Source organism: Ursus americanus, chromosome 34 (genome assembly GCF_024610735.1).
Source record: "Ursus americanus isolate L20-20 chromosome 34, mUrsAme1.1.p, whole genome shotgun sequence".
Taxonomy (NCBI): Eukaryota; Metazoa; Chordata; class Mammalia; order Carnivora; family Ursidae; genus Ursus; species Ursus americanus.
Genome location: NC_142160.1, coordinates 4,019,714 through 4,038,732, shown reverse-complemented (window position 1 = coordinate 4,038,732; position 19,019 = coordinate 4,019,714). Strand labels below are relative to the sequence as shown.

Here is a 19,019-nt window from a genome sequence, read left to right as displayed (position 1 = left end):
CACCAGTTTCTATTATTTGGGGCTGGGGTTTTAATCATGGGAAGGTTTTTTATTACGACTTCAGATTCCCTAAGACATTTAGGGCTATTCCGAGTTTTTATTTCTGTTTCCACTAGTTTTAGTGTATTGTGTTTTTCAAGTATATTTTTCTAAGTTATTGGATCTGTGTTCAAGTATTTGTGCATAATGTTTCCTATTATCTTTTAACATCCATAGAGTCTTTGGTGATGTATGTTTTCTCTTTTTCTATCAGTTTTTCTAGATATAAGCAATTTTGTTCATTTTTTTAAGAACTTTTGGCTTTATTGATTTTTCTTTTATATTATTTTATTTAATATATCTATTTAAAATTTATTTTTTAAATATTTAAATTATTATATAAAATTATTTAAAATTAAATAGTAAAAATATTTAATATATTTTATTTTATTTCTTTTATATTGATTTTCTTTTATTTTATTTCTGTCCTCGTCATTACTATTTTCTAATTACTTCAGGTTTAATTTGACATTCTTTTTCCAGCTTTTTACAATATAAAACCTTATCTAATTTAAGCATTTAAAGCCATAAATTTCTCTTTAATTACTATTTTAGCTGCATTCCACAATTTTTGGCATCCTGTTTTCACTTTTCATATTTCATGTGAATTCCATTTAAACTACCATTTAATTTTCCTTGCGTTTTCTTTTTTGAACCCAAAGGTTATTTAGAAGTGGGCTGTTTAATCTTTGAATATATGCAGAGCTTCTAAATATCTTTTGTTCTTGATTTTTAATTTAATTAGATGTGATCTGAGATTTATGGTTCCAGTTCTTTTTTTTTTTTTTAAAGATTTTTATTTATTTATTCAACAGAGATAGAGACAGCCAGCGAGAGAGGGAACACAAGCAGGGGGAGTGGGAGAGGAAGAAGCAGGCTCATAGTGGAGGAGCCTGATGTGGGGCTCGATCCCATAACGCCGGGATCACGCCCTGAGCCGAAGGCAGACGCTTTAACCGCTGTGCCACCCAGGCGCCCCTATGGTTCCAGTTCTATTAAATTTATTGTGAGTTATTTTATGGCAAGAATCTGGTCTGTCTGGGTGAATGTGTCCCGTGCACTGAAACAGAGATGCTGTCTCGTTGGTATATTGGTTTACGAATGTCCATTAGGTCAAGGGCAGTGATCAGTGTTTCCACTGTTGTTTCTTCAGGAATTTTTTATCTAATTTGAGGAACTGTAATTGTGGATTTTTTTGTTTTGTCCTCTAGTCCTGTCAGTTCTTGTTCATATATCTTGATGCTCTGATATCAGATATATTCACGTTTCTACCTTTCTGGTGAGCGGACCCTTCTGTTGGAAAGATGTTTCTGGTGAGCATGAAATTCCAGGTTCACGATTTATTTCCTCTGCTGGTGTGTGGAAGCTGTCATTCCGTTCTGCATTGTTTCTGATGAGGGGCCAGTTATTATTTGTCATGTTCCCCCTTTTCTGTTTATCTTAGGTTTTCAGCAGCGCGACCATGATGTGAGTGGGTGTGACGTCCTTGGTTGTTGTGGTTGTGGTTGTTTGTCATGCTTGCTCTTCCCTGACATTGCTTGTTACTGTTTTAAAATCCACTCTGGGAAAATGTTGGCGATTATTTCATCCAATCCTTTTCCTGACTCCTTGGGTCTCTCTTCTGGGATTTGATGGCGCATCAGTTAGACCCCCCTTGTACTGGCCCACGGCTCACTGAGGCTCTGTTTATTTTTTGTAAATATTTTAATCTCTGCTTCACGTTGGAAGTTGTCTTTTGACCTGTCAAGCTTACCATTTTTAAAAAATCTTTTAATCTAATCTGTTCATACCATCCAGTGAAGGGTTTATTGGGGATTATATGTTTTAGTTCTTCCATTCGATTCTTTTACAGTTTCCATGTCTCCTGAAATTACCCCTATCTTCATTACACTAGTTCTTCTGTGCACTTTCTTCCCACAGTTAGAACTCCTGAAAGCCCTGGTCTGCTGAGTCTGACATCTGGATCACCTTTGGGTTTGTTCTCCTGATGGGTTACACTTGCCTGTTTCTTCACATCTGCTAAGTTTTCATTGTATACTCGACACTGTAGTTTCTACTCTAGATTTTGTTACCTTCCTCCAAAGAGTCTTTCGTCACTGCCTGCCTATTCAATTGCTGTCAGGTCACCTGGAACTTATGGAATTGAGTTTCAGGCTTTGTTAAAGTGATTTATCTCCGTTTACTCCCTGTGCTTTTGCTCTGTCCTCCATTATGCCAGAGAGGAAGCCTCCTCGGCGTCACTCAAGCAGACAGCCCGTTTAATACAGGCTGACCCTTTCATAAGGACGACAATTGTGAAAGTGATTTTGCCACTTTTTAGCAAAAAACTGCTTGCAGGGGAAGGTTACCTTCCTACACCGTGTGTAACTGCATTTGAATTTTGACATTGATTACTTTTCAATTTCAAGGGACCCAACTTCCCTTCAAAGATCATTCATTATTTGTATCCATGAATTTTTCTGTATTTTTCTTCAAACTAATTTTTATGTTTCACATTTATCACTGGGGGAAGGTGCCCATGAGTCCATCATCTTCTCAGCCCTTTGTGAAAAGCACTTTCTCTCCTTCCTCTGTTTGCTCTCAGTCACCTACTCCTTTCCTTGCTTTTTTTTTCTTTTTACACAATATTGTAGCTATTTATCTGTCTCCTCTCCTTGACCATGAATTTGTTGGTTTGTAAGTTTCTTCTTCCTCTGTGTCATCAAGCCTCAGATTAGCGTGTGGGGCATTGGGAATGTAGGAGAGATCCGAAATTGAATTTCCGTAACACTGATGGTCTGCGATTCGGTAACGTGTGTGTTTCACTTGTGTGGTCGAAGCAACTTACAGATGGCAGCTTCTGTCTCAGTGCTTTTCTTTGGTCTCCGAGGGACCTGTTTTACATGCTTTCCCAGCTCTGTCACTCTTCAGAGGTCCCAAACTACGCCAGGTAAAGATAAAATATAATTGTGCTTGAAACTAGAAGGTAATTTCTACTTGTTTTCTCACAAGTCAGAAACCTGAAGGATGTCATTTTCTAGACACTTCTGTTTGTGTTTTTGGACATTCTCTACAAGTCAGAGTAGAAGCCCACTGAGCTGAGTTAGCAACAGATCAGATGAGATGACGCCGAGCCCCTTCTCAGCATGTCTTCCCTGCACCCCCGTTGCTCTCCCGGTCCCAGGGGGCACCTGCCCAGTGTCCAGGGAGAAGCCCACAGCAAGGGACCGGGCCTTCTATGCCTTGATTCTTGAAGTGGAGAAAAGAAATTGCTCGCTCTTGTGGGGTCACCCCAAGGGACTGACTGCATCAGATCTCCCATCCCGTGCATTGGTGACGTTACACGGAGCGTGCGTATCTCTTTGATTTCCCTGGCGCGGTGGGCAAGTGCCCTGAGCCACCTGCAAACAGTACACGTCGCACACGCCCTGGGGCAGAGCTGACTTGCACCCTTGGTGCGTTTGGTAAGCGTGGGCATTGGTTTTAGTTTAATCAGCAGTTAACTCCAGCTCACAGAGAGAGAGAAAGGAGGGGGTCGGGTGTGTATTGTTAGCACGTGTGCTGGGCTAGTTAAACTATATTTAAGGAATCCTTGACCCAAAGAAATCATGGCCAAGCGAGCTTGCGAGAAAGGGCATCCAGCTCTTGTTGACACCAGAATCTCTTTGTTTAAATTATTTATGGCTCCAGGTTCCTTTCTTTGAAAAAGAGTTCCTGCAGGTGCCAAGGAGGGAGAGAGCCGGAGGCGGCCGAGAGGTGTCTGCCAGACCCTTTGTCTCCGCTGTTACGAGCGTCCAGATTTTATATTGGCGAGGGAGCTAAAATACAGATTTGTAAGTCCATTCGGTGAAATTGGATACAACACAGATTTTCACTGGGGGACAGTCTAAATCAGTGTAGGGTGGGATGACAGTGTTGGTAGGCTTAGGGGCCAGTTCCACGTTTGCTAGAAAACAAGTGACTTAATTACAGGCCCGAAGCACTTGTCAGCAGCTTGCCCCAGAGCTCCAAGCCCCTCTCCTTTGCTCCCAGCAGATGGCAGCCCTCTTATATCTGCTGTGGTCACGTCCCCTGTCCCCTTGGAGAGTCCTGAGTGCCCGCAGGAAAGCGTCTGGGTACTCAGAGTGCCTGATCTCATCAGCAGAAGACAGGACTAACCGTTTCTACAGAATAGAATGTGGCACAGACCCCAGCGGGGCCATGTGTAGGCCGTGCAAAGGCCCTGGGGACGGAGTCAGACTGGGGGGCCTGGTGGGAGGGCTATGCTTTTGTGAGGCTCTCCGTCCATCCCCCATGTTTTTAAGTGTGGTCCGTGCCGTCTACATAGAACACTTCTCTGTCGTCTGATAAGAACATCTCCTTGTACAAGTTATTTGAAGGCCAGACTTTTGGTTGGGAATCCTGCCCCCTGCCTTGTTTCCCTCCACTGCAAAGATTTCTCTCGTGCAGTGTAATGGCTGAACACAGCTTCTGGATCATCGTCATCTTTGTCAAAGTCTTGCTCGCAAACAACAGAAGTTTACAGGGGTGCGCCGTAATGTCTCAGATGTAGTTCACAGGTAGGATGAAACATGTTCCTGGTGAGCGTTCTGTGTGTATTTGCTCCCATACACGGACGTGTACCCACCCACGTGTACGCCTCACATTTATAATCCACCTTTCACATTCCGTGGCTCCGCTCCCCTTAAAGATGCTGGATTTTTTGAAGTTCATAGATTTTATATTTTAGAGCAATTTGGGATTTCCAGAAAAATCGAATAGAAAGTATGGAGAGTTCTCACGGACCACCTCCCAGCATCCGCACCTACAGTTAGTAGCGTCTTGCATTGGTGTACTGGTTAGAACCGATGAGCCAATGTCAATGCCTAATCATTAGCCAGAGTCTTTTTTTTTTTTTTTAAAGATTTTATTTATTTATTTAACAGAGAGAGAGAGACAGCCAGCGAGAGAGGGAACACAAGCAGGGGGAGTGGGAGAGGAAGAAGCAGGCTCATAGGGGAGGAGCCTGATGTGGGGCTCGATCCCAGAACGCCGGGATCACACCCTGAGCTGAAGGCAGACGCCTAACCGCTGTGCCACCCAGTCGCCCCCATTAGCCAGAGTCTTGAGCATACGTTAGCTTTCACTGTTGGTGTCGTGCATGCTGTGAATTCGGACGACAGACTCTTGAACAACATGGGGATTGGGACGCCGACCCCCTGAGTGGTGGAAAATCTGTGTGTAACTGACTCCTCAAAAACTTGACTACTAGCAGCCTTACCGATCACATAGCCAATTAATGCATATTTTCTGTGTTGTATGCGTTATATACTGAATTCTTGCAATAAACTCGGCTACAGAAAAGAAAATGTTATTAAGAAAATCCTAAGGGGGAGAAGGTACATTTATCATACTCTCTTGCATTCATTGAAAACCAATTGCGTGTAAATGGACTCATGAGGCTGAAACGTGGGCTGTTCTAGGGTCAAACCTATAAAGACATGTATCCACCATTATATTATTATAGTATCACGCAGACTAGGTTCCCCGCCCTGAAGTCCCCGGTTCTTCGCCTGCTCAACCCCCGCACCACCCTCCCAACAACTCCTGGCAACTGCTGACCTTTGACCGTCTCCATAGTTCTGCCTTTTCCAGAATGTCAGGTAGCGGGACTCGTACAGCACGTGGGCTCTTCAGAGTCGTACTTCACTTAGGATCGTGCGTGTAACGTTCCTCCGTGTCCTTCAGGCTCGTCTGTGTTTGGCACTGGATACTGTTCTGTCTGGACGCACCGCAGTTGATTTGCCCATTCACTTGCGGAAGGACATCCTGGGTGCTTCCGAGTTCTGGCAATTACAAATAAAACTGCACTAGGCACTCGTGGGCGGGTTTCTGGTGGGCCGGGGCGCTCAGTTCATTTGGGTCAATACCAAGGAGCGAGATGACCAGATCATAAGACTCTGGATTTGAAAAGGAAAGAAACAGCACCACCCAGTGAGCTCACAGACGGTGTCTTCCCCAGAGACGACTACCACGAGGACGGCTTCTGCCAGCCTTACCGGGGCATCGCGTGCGCGCGCTTCATTGGCAACCGGACCATTTACGTGGACTCCCTCCAGATGCAGGGAGAGATCGAGAACCGAATCACAGGTAGGAGCCCCACATCGTTGTCGTGAGACCGTGAGCATGCGTGCGGCTGCCTGTCTCCGCGCAGACCGTCCCCCTTGTGCATTTGTCATTTCCTACCTTGGGCAATCGGTCCCAGTTCCGCGTGTCTTGGACGGAGAGTCAGGGAGCTTTGATAGAAGCGGTTGGGACTGCCACCAGGGTTACCCTCAAACGTTCCCATTTGTGCGTTCACTCTAGCAAGCGTGCTTAATTGGGTCCATCACATGGGTCCGAGGTCCTGAGATGTCCTGTCCTCACTGCGTCGCCAGGGCCTCCTGTCCCCGGGCTGGCCACACCGCAGGGAGGCTGGTGCCCCTGCACTCAATCACTTGACGTTTTTGTTCTGCCTTCCCTGACTCTTGCCCCTTCGCGGCCTTGCGCTTGGTTGAAAGGTTCACAGTCCTGACGTCGGTGTCGGGGAGAGAGGTTTGCAGGCTGTGGCAAGCGGGACGCTGTGCGGACCACCGACGGTTAGCATTCAGGTCCCAGGAGCGGTCGGGTTTCCAGGGGCCTGCTTCACGGCGTGGGAAACGGGGCAGATCGCTCGGCAGGAAGAGGCTTGCTCTCTGTCTCTTCAGGAGTTCCCATTTCTGGTCGGCTGTCAGTCCGCAGTGCACTGACTTTTACACGCTGATGGGAAGGTCATCTTGGGGGAAATCCTTTGAGAAGTAAGAAAATGAATTTGACCAGAGCCCATCTCTGCTCTCCCCACAAACACACACGTTTTTCTCTCCAGACTCTGTAAGGAACGAGGGAAATCTTGCGGAGATGGCGGGTGTCCCCGTGCACCTGGGTTCTCCACACGATAGTTCCAGACCCCGGCTGCCCCATAGGGCCACCTGCCCACCTCTGATGCTGGGCTCCCCAGGACACGTGGTGGGATTTAAGGAGAGCTTGCAAAAAAGCACCGCCCTGGTGAGGGGCAAGAGTGAGGATGCTAGGTGGGCACTCACAGAGATGTCATTGACGTGTCCTTCTAAATCCAGCTCAGCCCTCCCTTGCCTTTCACCTCAAGCTGGAGGGTATAAGGTCATGGCCATGCAAGGATCAGCCTGGCTGGCCCGTGGTTCCAGAGCCCCCGAGGACAAAGCGAGGTGTCCAGTGAGAAGTAGGAGGACGGCGTCGTCCAATAGGAGAACGTTTTGGGAACATTGGTATCTGTCATTGGAAAAGCTTTTCATGCCATCTAGAGCAGAGCTGCTCAAACCTTTTTGACCACAAGATATAGAAAAATGTGTGCTTTACACGTTATCATTTCGTATACCCACACCTGTGTCTCAGAGAAGTGACACAGGTTCCAGGAAGCAAAAATCATCCTTAACAAAAGCAGTGTGCTTGGATTTTTCTCCTCAGTTCTCTTTCATTAAGGGAAAGAGCCGGTTATAGCCTTAATATGAACCATGCATTCAGACATCCCCTGTTCTAATCATCTTGTAAAATGCTATAGCCGCAGCCTCCAGAATTTTGCGTCCCACTAGTTGACAAACCCTGATTCCAGGCACAGGACTGTCCCTGAGTTCTGTCTTCAGGAGTTGTTTGAAGCTTTCACCAACTCCGCTATCCGAGGAGACTGATTGTACAGCAGTTTTTAGACAAAAGTCTAGAACGAGGATCTCCAGGTTTGTGGATTTTAGAGACAATGAAGTCGAAGTTGCTCTAGACTGACTGGCTTGTGGTTTAGAGACTGTCGGTTGTGGAGATGTTCTGTCTGGGTGGGGAGCATGCCTGTCAGAGCTCCTTCCCAGGACTCCGGAAGCTTCCCAGGGAATGGGCCCCAAGAGGCCTTCAGGTGACATGTGGGAATGGACAAAGGCAAGGACATGAGTTGTTGGACCTTCTGGGTACCCAGAACCGTACTTTGAGAAGTAAGTCCTTATGTGCTACGTTCTGAGGGGGGCAAGGGAAGAGGGGAGACCTTTAAAGGGTCAGCTATGACACTCTATTGGTTAATTACCCCAAAAGAAATGCCAGGTTTGCTTTCTTAGACCATCTTTCCGTGCCTGGGGGTCACAGCCCACATCATGACGGCCCTCCTGATGGTCACCAACTCCATAATGGGACTGACCTGGGTTCACACCTGGTTCTTGAGCCATCTCCGAGAGACCCTGCACCTAAACCTCTTACCTCTCTGTTCCTCAATTTTAATATTGGCCAGAAAGGGCCAGGAGGAGTAAGGACCAGGTATTCATCTCACAAGCTATCTTAGAGGCTCGGTTTGGGCTTCCAGCCCCCAGGGTGTGGCCTCAACAAATCACTTGACAGATAAAGACACAGGACCAGAAAGGACTGAGTGACCCTCTGTCCTGTAGTAAATGACGGGGCAGGGCCAGAACTGGGCTCCCACGCCAGCTCATCTAGTCCCCGGGCGGCTCTGGGTGCTCCGAGGTCCCCCTGGATAATGGGTGCCTGCAGCGCCACCTGCTGGCCGCACTGGGCACCTCACGGCACGTCATGGGTAGAGTGGGCGTCCCAGGGACTGAAGCTCAACAGTGTTGTTTTCTCCTCATATGCACAGGGTGTGTGGGCAGAGGGGCCTCTCTTTAGCTGTCCCGGGTCAGATCCTTGCAAGCAGGGCCTTCGCAGGTCAAAGTGGGTGGGCCTCCTGGCAGGGGGCATGCTGGCTGATGCCTGCCTTTGAGCCCTGATGGCCGAGAGAGGGGGACCGTGCCCTCCTGCCACACGCACCGCTGTTCCCGCCCAGCCCACAGCTCCCAGCCGCGTGCTCTCTCCACATCTGACGTCACATTCATTCCTCTCACACTCTATTCTGTGTCCTACCTCGAAAAAGCAAACCAGCCGACCCTGGCTCCAGGCCCTCCTGGCTCGACCTGCTTCTCTGCTCCCTTTCTCACAAAGCGCCCCCATCCCTCTCCCCCTCTGAACACCCTCCAGCTGTCTGCTGGCTCTCCCTCTCACCCCTGCCTCTCCCACTGTCTTCTTAACTCCTCCTGCGGCTGCATTTCAGAGGGCGGGTGGCCCATCTGTGGCCTACTGTCTACTCCGGGACCCCCTCCCACCCACCCCCTGCTGAAGCCTCCCCAGGCTGCCGCGTCTGCCCGCAGGCCCACAGGACGGGGATGGCAGAAGACCGGGGCTCCGTCCTCGTGCTCTTTTCCAGCCCCTGCTTCTCGCCGGCACTCAGCCCCATTGCTCTACCTACCGCCCATTGCTTGCACAGCCCAGTTCCTAGCAGGGCCTTCGGAGGTGGCTTTCGGGTCTGAAATCTGAATCTTCCTGTGATGCAAGAAGCATCTAGCTGGATGAGATTCTGGGCCTGGTTTTCCTTCTTTCTTGTTGCACTTTTGATGTTTGTAAGTGAAGCCCTGGGACCAGAGACTTTCTATGTCTGGTGCAAATCAGGGCAGCTCGTGCTCCCTGGGGCCTGCTTGTGTGAGAGACTTTCTGGTGTGCAGAGGACAGGGTGGAGGGTTGGAGGGCCCTGATGGGAGGGGAAGGGGAGAGAGGGGCGGGCGCGAGTGAGAGAGGGGGCCAGGCGCTCTGGGCAGGGGAGGGACACCTGGCTGGAGATGGGGCTGGGTGCACCAGGTCCGGCGGGATGTGTGTGGGGGCTTCAGATGGGGTTTAGGGGCCCCAGAGTAGGTGCCCACCCACCCTAACGCCAGTCTCACACCCCCCCCCCCCCCCCGCAGCGGCCTTCACCATGATCGGCACCTCCACGCACCTGTCGGACCAGTGCTCGCAGTTCGCCATCCCGTCCTTCTGCCACTTCGTGTTCCCGCTGTGCGACGCGCGCTCCCGGGCACCCAAGCCCCGCGAGCTGTGCCGGGACGAGTGCGAGGTGCTGGAGAGCGACCTGTGCCGCCAGGAGTACACCATCGCCCGCTCCAACCCGCTCATCCTCATGCGGCTGCAGCTGCCCAAGTGCGAGGCGCTGCCCCTGCCCGAGAGCCCGGACGCGGCCAACTGCATGCGCATCGGCATCCCGGCCGAGAGGCTGGGCCGCTGTGAGTCCCGCGCGCGCGCGCCCCCTCCTGGCCGCGGCCGGGCCTGTTAGAGCCCCGGGGCCCCAGCCGCTGTGGGCGCTCACGGGGGGCTTCACACTAGGGCTTTGGGGTCCGGCCGCTGAGTCCTGGCTGTCTTAGGGACTGGTGTGAGTCACAGCATCGTTGGGCTTCACACTCCACTTCTCTTAAGATGGGCGTCATCTCCGTGCTGCTGCAAAAGCCTGTTAGCAGCGGGAGCAGAGGCAGGGCCAGCTTCCAGACTTGCCCTGCGATCCCTGAGCATCTCTCAACTCTGACTGGATCAGGGTCGCTGCCCCTTGAAGGGGAGGGACGAGGGAAGAGCTCGCCTTCCTCCCAGGCTCGGGACTCCACTCACTTCTTTGGTGAGGCTGGGGGTTCTCAAAGCCCGCAGGGCTCCTCACTGGGCAGTCAGAGTCTGGTCTCTGGGCTCTCGGCTTGCACCCAGATGCTGGCTGCAGGGCTCACTCTAGGTGGCCCTGGACACGTTGCTTAAGTACCAGTTTCCTCCTATTGCACGGGGATAGTGACCACCAATCTCAGAAGGTGGAATGGAGATTAAATGAGTTTAGACAGTGCTTAGAATTGTGCCCGCTCACGGTAAGCTCCGCAGAACTGCTGTGGGACACACGCACCCCGGGGCTGGCTCCCAGAGCGCTCTGGGTTCCGCTGTGGACCACGGAGATGCACACGGTGTCCTCGCTGGCAGCAAAGTGGGTGTCTGAGGTTGTGGGCCTGAGCGTTTACCTTCCCTCTGGTCAGCCCGGCTCTGCTTCTAGAGCCAGCGAGCGTGAGGTTGGGGTGACGCCCTCATTCTGCAATGGAGGTGCCTGGCGGGTCCCAAAGGTGCTTTCACGATCATGGTATAACTTTGGATGGGTATTCTTCCCCACATGTGTCCCCGGATGCCCCCTCACCCCCCAACTTAACCTCTGGGCTTGGGGCTTCATGAAGTCATTACTTTTAAATGCTGCTTTTCTTGGAAGTCAAATCGTTTGGTCTTCCGGAAATAACGGTTTGGGTACATGCAGGCAAAGTGGTGTTATTGTCTCTTTCTGGAGGAGTTGGAGAGGGGTGCTCTGTGCCCCCCTCCCCCCTGGAGGAGGGCTGCTGCCCCTTCCCGTTCGGCCTCCTCACGCATCTTTCTCTCGCAGACCATCAGTGCTACAACGGCTCGGGCACGGACTACAGGGGGACGGCCAGCACCACCAAGTCGGGACACCAGTGCCAGCCGTGGGCCCTGCAGCTACCCCACAGCCACCACCTGACCAGCGCAGCCTTCCCCGAGCTCGGAGGGGGGCACGCTTACTGCCGCAACCCCGGAGGGCAGATGGAGGGCCCCTGGTGCTTCACGCAGAATAAAAACGTACGCATGGAACTGTGTGACGTTCCCTCTTGTAGTATGTATTCTCTCTCTCTTTTTTTTAAAGCGTTAACTGTTGAGTGCACTTGTGATGGCTTGGGGCCCCGGGCACTGGCGCTCCCACAGCTCCCCCGTTGCGCCGCCCTGATTATTGGTTTTGAATAGAGCCGTTGCGGGTTCTAGAAGTAATAGCTGGTCGTTACGGGACCTTTTAAATTAGAGAAACGTGTGAAGAGTCATGTGCGTCTCACCCCGAGTTTCACCACGTGGACACTGCTGTTTACGGTTTGGGGTCCCTCCGTCAGCGCTTTTCCTGTGTGTGGTCCTGGGATGGTCAGTTTGGCGTCTGGTTTCTCCATCAGTATTGTCATGTAGTGTTTCCCAATATCGGGGAAAGTGCTTCCTGCCACAGCCACAGCCCTCGGCCTGGCACCTGGCGCTGGGGACTGACACCTCCCGCCCCTGCCTCCCGCTGTGCCAGTTTGCGCAGGTGGACACGGCAGAGCGAGGAAGAACAGAGCTTTAGTCTTGTAACCAGTTTCCCTGCAGTGACTTTGTTACATCACGCACAGAACAGAGTGCAATGAAGGGTCGCAAACTTTACAAGCGTTCCTATTTCTGTGTTGAGACCACTTACGCTTCACCCACTCCCGCCGGCCTGGGTCCCCAAGACAAGGTTGGCTGCCTACTGAGTCTTACATTTTGGACCCTGGAGAAAGTGGGTTGCTGGACCATTATGGAGAAGAGAATGAGGAGAGATTCAGGGTGGAGCAAAGCCAGGCTCGCCGTGCTCCCCGAGCCTCCTCCTGGCGGCCCCAGGGCCAGGCGAGCCTCCTCCTGCGGACGCTAGCAGTGGAAACTGGCATCCGTCACCTCCTGGCAGTAGGACTGGGCAGTTCCAAATCTGCCGCTCCTCTTAACCCAGCACAGGTCCTAACACAGATCTTCGAGAATGTGTGTTCACTGCAGGACTAAATTTCAAGAATGAAGAGTGTCGGGAGATTATCATAAAGCTACTTCGTGGATTGCTACAGTTTTCTAAAACAAATTTCCTGCAAAGAAGGATGTCCGTGATGACCTGTTGGGGAAAGAAGGGAGCTGTAGAGCAATCGCTGTGTTATTCCTCCTTGCTTTTCTCCCCCCACCCCCTCTGTCTGCGCTCCCCCCTCCCTCCCCTTCTCTGTCTCCTTCTTTGTAAAGGAAAGGTGTGTGCGTGTGTGCACACATGCGTGTGTGTGTGTGTGTGCACGCATACACATAGGCACCTCCATGTTGTGCATGAAGTTTTGGAACGATACACCCCAGACTTTCAGCAGTGATGTCCCGTGGCCTACAGAAGTGTTCAAACAGAATACATTTTCGCAATGAGCAGTTACCACTTTTGTAATTAAAAATAAATCAAAACATTAAAAATACGTAGGCTGTTCGATCTGGCAGTTGTAGGAACATCTCATATTGCAAAAAGCTTTGCGGTTCGAGGGCAGAAATGCTAAGCGTACGTGGTGCAGGATCACTGTGAGCGGCTGAGGAAGAAGCAGGCGGAGTGCTTCCCGGCAGGGGTCGGGTGATGATGGACATGCATCCGGAGCGCGCGGAACTGTGCGCGGCCCCCGGCGAGCGCCCGGGGCTGCCTGTCCTCCGTGGAGCCTCGTCCCAGATGTATTTATTATTCTGCCACAAAACCAGCGGCCGCGAACTATGGAGGCTACGATTGCATTTGAAAAGAATTCCACTTAAAATCCTATTTTAAAGAAATCTGTGAAACTGTTGCTTCTGTATTTCAAGAGAGCTGAATGAATGTCGTTTATTTCACGCTCACCTTAAACTGGACATAGAAATGGGAACGCCAGCCTATTAGCAGTGGTATAGTCTTTGGTAAATGGGCTGTTAGGAAGAATCACTCCAGTTGTCAATAAGCTTGGTACCTGTTGCTGGTTTTGAAAAGATAATGATAAATGGTCGCACACATGTTTGGACGGTGCTCACATCTCTGACCTGGGCCTGAGGGGCGTGGAATCTCCCCAGAGAAATGACCCGGAGCCTCCACTGCCCCTGCGGCTTCTGGAACATCTGCCTCTAGGCTGGGGCCAGGGGAGTTCTATGGTGGTGTTTGATTTCCTCTGCAGCGGGGACTGAGCTGAGGGGTGGGGGGCGCTGGCATGGGGCTGATGGGACAGACAGACACTGGGCTTGGGACAGTGCTGCGGCCCAGTGTGCCCCCTGTGCCTGTCTGGGAATCCTGTAGAGGGAGACAGAGCATTGCTCCTCACTGTGAAAATCGTAAAGCGCCTGGAAGCCTCAATCTGGACATCCCGCCCCTGCGTTTCCAAGCACGCTGTGGCCCTGCGGCGAACTGCATTGGGTCAAACTCAAGGCTACCAGTGCTCTTTTAATCCAAATGCATTTTGAGTTATTATCTTAAAAGAGTATGTGTTCATCACACAAAAAATGTGCAAAATCCTAAAATGTTGCAGGAAAGGGTCCTTTCTCCTCCCAGTACCTTGGTTCTCACTGCTGTAAGGGCCTTAGCGTCCTTGGGTTTCTGAGCCGTGTGTTCCCGATTGACTCCTTGGTGACAGTTTCGGATTGTGTCTCATAAACGTGCAGCGGGAGGGGTGTCTTTCGGTACGTTACCCTCTCCTAGCTTTGGCGTGCCATTTTGCCCCTCATGCAACTCCTGGGATCGTCCCCTTGTGCTTGAGTATTGCAGTTGGGGGAGGGCTGGCGGAGAACTTGGAGTCGGAAGGGGGGATGTTTTCTAAACCGTCGTGGACCTTGCTGTTCACAGGCCCCCAGGACAGCAGCAGGATGGGAATTCTGTACATCTTGGTTCCGAGCATCGCGATCCCCTTGGTCATCGCGTGCCTTTTCTTCCTGGTCTGCATGTGCCGGAACAAGCAGAAGGCCTCTGCGTCCACACCACAGCGGCGGCAGCTGATGGCCTCGCCCAGCCAGGACGTGGAAATGCCTCTCGTCGCCCAGCACAAGCAGGTCTCCTGCGCCTCCAGGCACAGCCCCTGCCTGGAGATCGCTTGCCCCGACGTTCGGGTTCTTGACACTCGATACTCGACACATAACCATCTTAAACTGCCCTTTATTCTCCCGCGTCTTCTCTAAGACATGTCAGGACATCTGTGTCCTTAGGAAGGAAGTGGTAGGCGCATTGGAATTTCCCATCCCACAGTCTATGGCTTCTCCCTCCACCCAGACCAGTGCAGTAGCCAGAGCCCGAAGGAGCCGTCCTGCGTCTGCAGGGCTGCTGCTCTCCCCACAGGAGAACCAAAGGAAAAGGGCTCGGATTGGCTCAGTGTGTGAGGGCCCTGCTGGCTCTTATAAGGGACGGGGGCCTGTTTTCTCGTCAGTTTGGAGTCAGGTTGGTTTTGCTTTGCTTTGATTTTCAGGGAAGGGTGGAGCAGCAAACTTAGAGGGGAGGTAGGACAGGCCACGCCCTTCCCCCACCCCCCTACCCCCCGCCCCAAGAGCTCTTAGGACAGCGGGAACACCCTGAGATACAGCACGGGAGAGCGTTTGTCCCGGCCTGCCGGGCTTACAGAAGGGACATTTACATTACTTGTAAGCTTTGGGGGAAAACATTCCCATCTGGGCTCTGAAGGGGGTCTTCCAAGCTGGTCGGGGGAGAGTGGACTCACCCAGCTCTGTAGCCAGCAGTCGCTGCGTGTTTGCTGGGGGCCGTGGGGGTGGAGGGTGAGGAGATGCAGAACCCCCTGCATCGGGGAGCCTAGGAGAAGAACAGGGCCGGGCACACAGAAGGGGCGGGCGGATTGGATTGATTTCACCCTGTGGTGCTTCCATCATAATGTGTCTAATCAAGAAGAAGCAGTGAGATGGGCCCATTGAGGAACAGCTGGAAAACAGCTGGCCTAGACTCTGCAAGTGGGAGAAATCGGGGGCAGCACACTGCAGGGTTCAAGAGAGACAGGTTGGGTCTCACTGTGACGCAGTGGTGCCTGGGCCTCGGCGGCGGCCACATAGCGGAGAGCAGGAGGAAGGGCCCTGGGTGGGGGACGCAGCGGGGAGAGTGCCGCGGTGCCTCCGGGACAGTGGAGCCCAGCTTGGCTGGGGGTGTGTGTGCGTGTGAACAGGTGTGCACACATGGCCTGCGATGGTATCCCTGGCGTATTTGGGGGGGACATACTTTGCAGCCTGGTTGGGACACGCTGAAGTTTTTCAGGCAGCCTCCTGGTGTCAGAGCGAGTTTAAGAGCAGAGAGCGGGGTGCAGGGCAGGCTGAGCCTGGGGTGGGCAGGACTGGGGGTCCTTTGCTGGGCTGTGTTGGCGGGCGTCCCCAGGGCTGCCCCCCTGAGCCCCCCCTCCCAGCTCCCCAGATTGTCCTTCCCCTGTTGTGGGAACAGACGTATTTCACTGGGGCTTTTCTTCTTGGCAGGCCAAGCTCAAGGAGATCAGCTTGTCGTCGGTGAGGTTCATGGAGGAGCTCGGGGAGGACCGGTTTGGGAAGGTCTACAAAGGTCACCTGTTCGGCCCGGCCCCAGGGGAGCAGAGCCAGGCCGTGGCCATCAAGACGCTGAAGGACAAAGCGGAGGGGCCGCTCCGGGAGGAGTTCCGGCACGAGGCCATGCTGCGGGCTCGGCTGCAGCACCCCAACATCGTGTGCCTGCTGGGGGTGGTGACCAAGGACCAGCCGCTCAGCATGGTGTTCAGCTACTGCTCGCACGGGGACCTGCACGAGTTCCTGGTCATGCGCTCGCCGCACTCGGACGTGGGCAGCACGGACGACGACCGCACGGTGAAGTCCGCCCTGGAGCCCCCCGACTTCGTGCACGTCGTGGCGCAGATCGCCTCGGGCATGGAGTACCTGTCCAGCCACCACGTGGTCCACAAGGACCTGGCCACCCGCAACGTCCTTGTGTATGACAAGCTGAACGTGAAGATCTCGGACCTGGGGCTGTTCCGCGAGGTGTACTCGGCCGACTACTACAAGCTGATGGGGAGCGCACTGCTCCCCATCCGCTGGATGTCCCCCGAGGCCATCATGTACGGCAAGTTCTCCGTGGACTCGGACATCTGGTCCTACGGCGTGGTGCTGTGGGAGGTCTTCAGCTACGGCCTGCAGCCCTACTGCGGCCACTCGAACCAGGACGTGGTGGAGATGGTTCGCAGCCGGCAGGTGCTGCCTTGCCCCGACGACTGCCCTGCCTGGGTGTACGCCCTGATGATCGAGTGCTGGCACGAGTTCCCTAGCCGGCGGCCCCGCTTCAAGGACATCCACAGCAGGCTCCGGGCCTGGGGCAACCTGTCCACCTACAACAGCTCGGCGCAGACCTCGGGGGCCAGCAACGCCACGCAGACCAGCTCGCTGAGCACCAGCCCCGTCAGCAACGTCAGCAACGCCCGCTACGGGGGGCCCAAGCAGAAGGCCCAGCCCTTCCCACAGCCCCCGTTCATCCCCATGGAAGGCCAGATCAGGCCCATGGTGCCCCCTCCCCAGCTCTACATCCCCGTCAATGGGTACCAGCCAGTGCCGGCCTATGGGGCCTACCTGCCCAACTTCTACCCGGTCCAGATCCCCATGCAGATGGCCCCGCAGCAGGTGCCCGCCCAGGTGGTCCCCAAGCCTGGCTCCCACCACAGCGGCAGCGGCTCCACCAGCACGGGCTATGTCACCACCGCGCCCTCCAACACGTCCATGGCGGACCGGGCAGCCCTGCTCTCAGAGGCCACCGAGGACCCGCAGAACACCCCGGAGGATGTGGCCCAGAGCCCCGTGCAGGAAGCGGAGGAGGAGGAGGATGGCTCTGTCCCGGAGACCGAGCTCCTGGGGGACAATGACACTCTGCAGATGGACGAGGCGGAGGTCCAGCTGGAAGCCTGAGGGGCACAGGGCCGCCGGGCACTCCAGGGGAGGCTCGAGCCTCAGGCACCGGGGGGGGGGGGGGGCTGGTTTGCGGTCTCGCTGTGCAACATCTGCTCCTCTGTGGTCCTCTTGTGCACGGAGCTGCGGTTGGAGGGTCTTGGAGCTGGTGGTGCCTGACCAGGCGGGGTGGTGGCCCAGCAGGATGCACGGTGACCGCCTACACTGCCTGCTTCCCTGAGGGAGACCGGCAGTGAGCAGTGCCTGCGCTTGGCGGGAAAGAAGGTGCCGCCTTCCCTCCACCTTGCGTGTCGATCGGCTATGGTACAACTTTGGAAAACGGGCCTATGGTACAGCCGTGAGATTCCCGGCAGCCGGCCTGTTTGAGGATGGAGACCTGCTTTCTCCCTGCCGCCCCTGCCAGTGACCGTCTCCCCACTGCTGCCACCCGGGATTCTCGGGGACAGGACGCTGCCGCCCGCCAGGGTCCCATGAGCACGGGGCTTCTGAGATGGGAGTTGTGTGTGCCTTCCGTGAAAATGTGCCTTAAAAGAAACCCATGCCATTTTGTATTTTTGTGAAATGATTCTAATTACCCTGCATGTGTATTTTGCCCACTTTTCTGGAATTCAAGGGCAAGTGTTTCTTGGGTTTGGAATGTTAGGAGCACTGTTGTACAGAGCACAGTATTGTTATTTTTTCTTTAGAGTCCTGTACAGACCGGAAATGTAATTTATATGGTGGTGTATGCCATTCTCCTTGAAGTATTGTGAGCTCAGTAATTTAACTGTTTACGTGACCCACTTTGGGACTCCGCCTGATCGTATTCTGGTTGGCTTGTGTTTGTACCATGTGCAGGCGAGGTCCGTCCATTTCAGAGCTGGCGGGAGAGAAGGCTCACAGGCCGGCGCACCGATCGATCTCACTTGTAACTCCCATACCTGGTGTATCCAATAAAGTGAAACAGAACTTTGGGTCAGCTCTCTGCAGGGTGCGAGGATGGCAGAGCCGAGGTGCCGCCTGACCGAACAGCGAGGGCGTGGGCTGAGTGCCGTGGGTGTGGGTGTGGGCATCTCGTCTGGGACCAGCAACTCCGTTTGAGTGTGGATCTATGCTGGCAAATGACGGAAACACGTCCCATTGCGTCTCTGTTAGGGTCTCGGGGGCGAATTAATTGCAGATGATGTGAAGTTGGTCTTTGGTTTTAACCTCTCTCCTCTGCGGTTCCCACGGCCCCTGACAGTTTTAGATCTAGAGCCTGGCCCTTCCCAGGGCCCTGGGGCAGGGCTTGATGGTGGGGAGGTGAGTCAGTGAGCGCACATGGGCCACCCTCGCCACCCGCCCAGGGCCGCCTGTGTCTCTGCTCCCATGGCACTTCAGCCATCCGGACCCCGGTCACCCCAGGGGCCAGGGCTCCCCTGCAACACAGCACAACTGGGGTGAGACCCAGAGGGGCTTCAGCCAGCAGCAAGGCCCCCAGCGCCAGCCGAGGAGTCTGCTGGGGTTGGCTGGAGGGGTCCCACGGCACTGGGGCCGGCGAGGCTAACTGGGACTCTGGGTCGTGCGTGCGGGCAGCAGGAGCCCTGCCTGCTCCGCTCCCGGGCAGGTCGGGGGGCCCGAGAGTGCGCACATACAGGTGTCCTGGGGGTGCTGCACCCAAGCCCGAGCTGACGATCCCG

The 19,019-nt window shown here is 53.7% G+C and overlaps 1 protein-coding gene across 1 annotated transcript in view; it reads left to right on the top strand.

Annotated features, from left to right (window-relative positions):
- The window catches only part of ROR2 (ROR family WNT receptor 2), a 190,520-nt gene extending 172,211 nt beyond the window's left edge, over positions 1–18,309 (top strand). The window contains exons 5-9 of the mRNA XM_045772352.2: positions 6,020–6,147; positions 9,816–10,130; positions 11,303–11,548; positions 14,300–14,502; positions 15,916–18,309. Coding sequence (XP_045628308.2) covers positions 6,020–6,147; positions 9,816–10,130; positions 11,303–11,548; positions 14,300–14,502; positions 15,916–17,361 — 2,338 coding nt within the window. The 3' untranslated portion in view covers positions 17,362–18,309. The remainder of the gene's footprint in view (positions 1–6,019; positions 6,148–9,815; positions 10,131–11,302; positions 11,549–14,299; positions 14,503–15,915) is intronic.
- Positions 18,310–19,019: the final 710 nt, after the last annotated feature.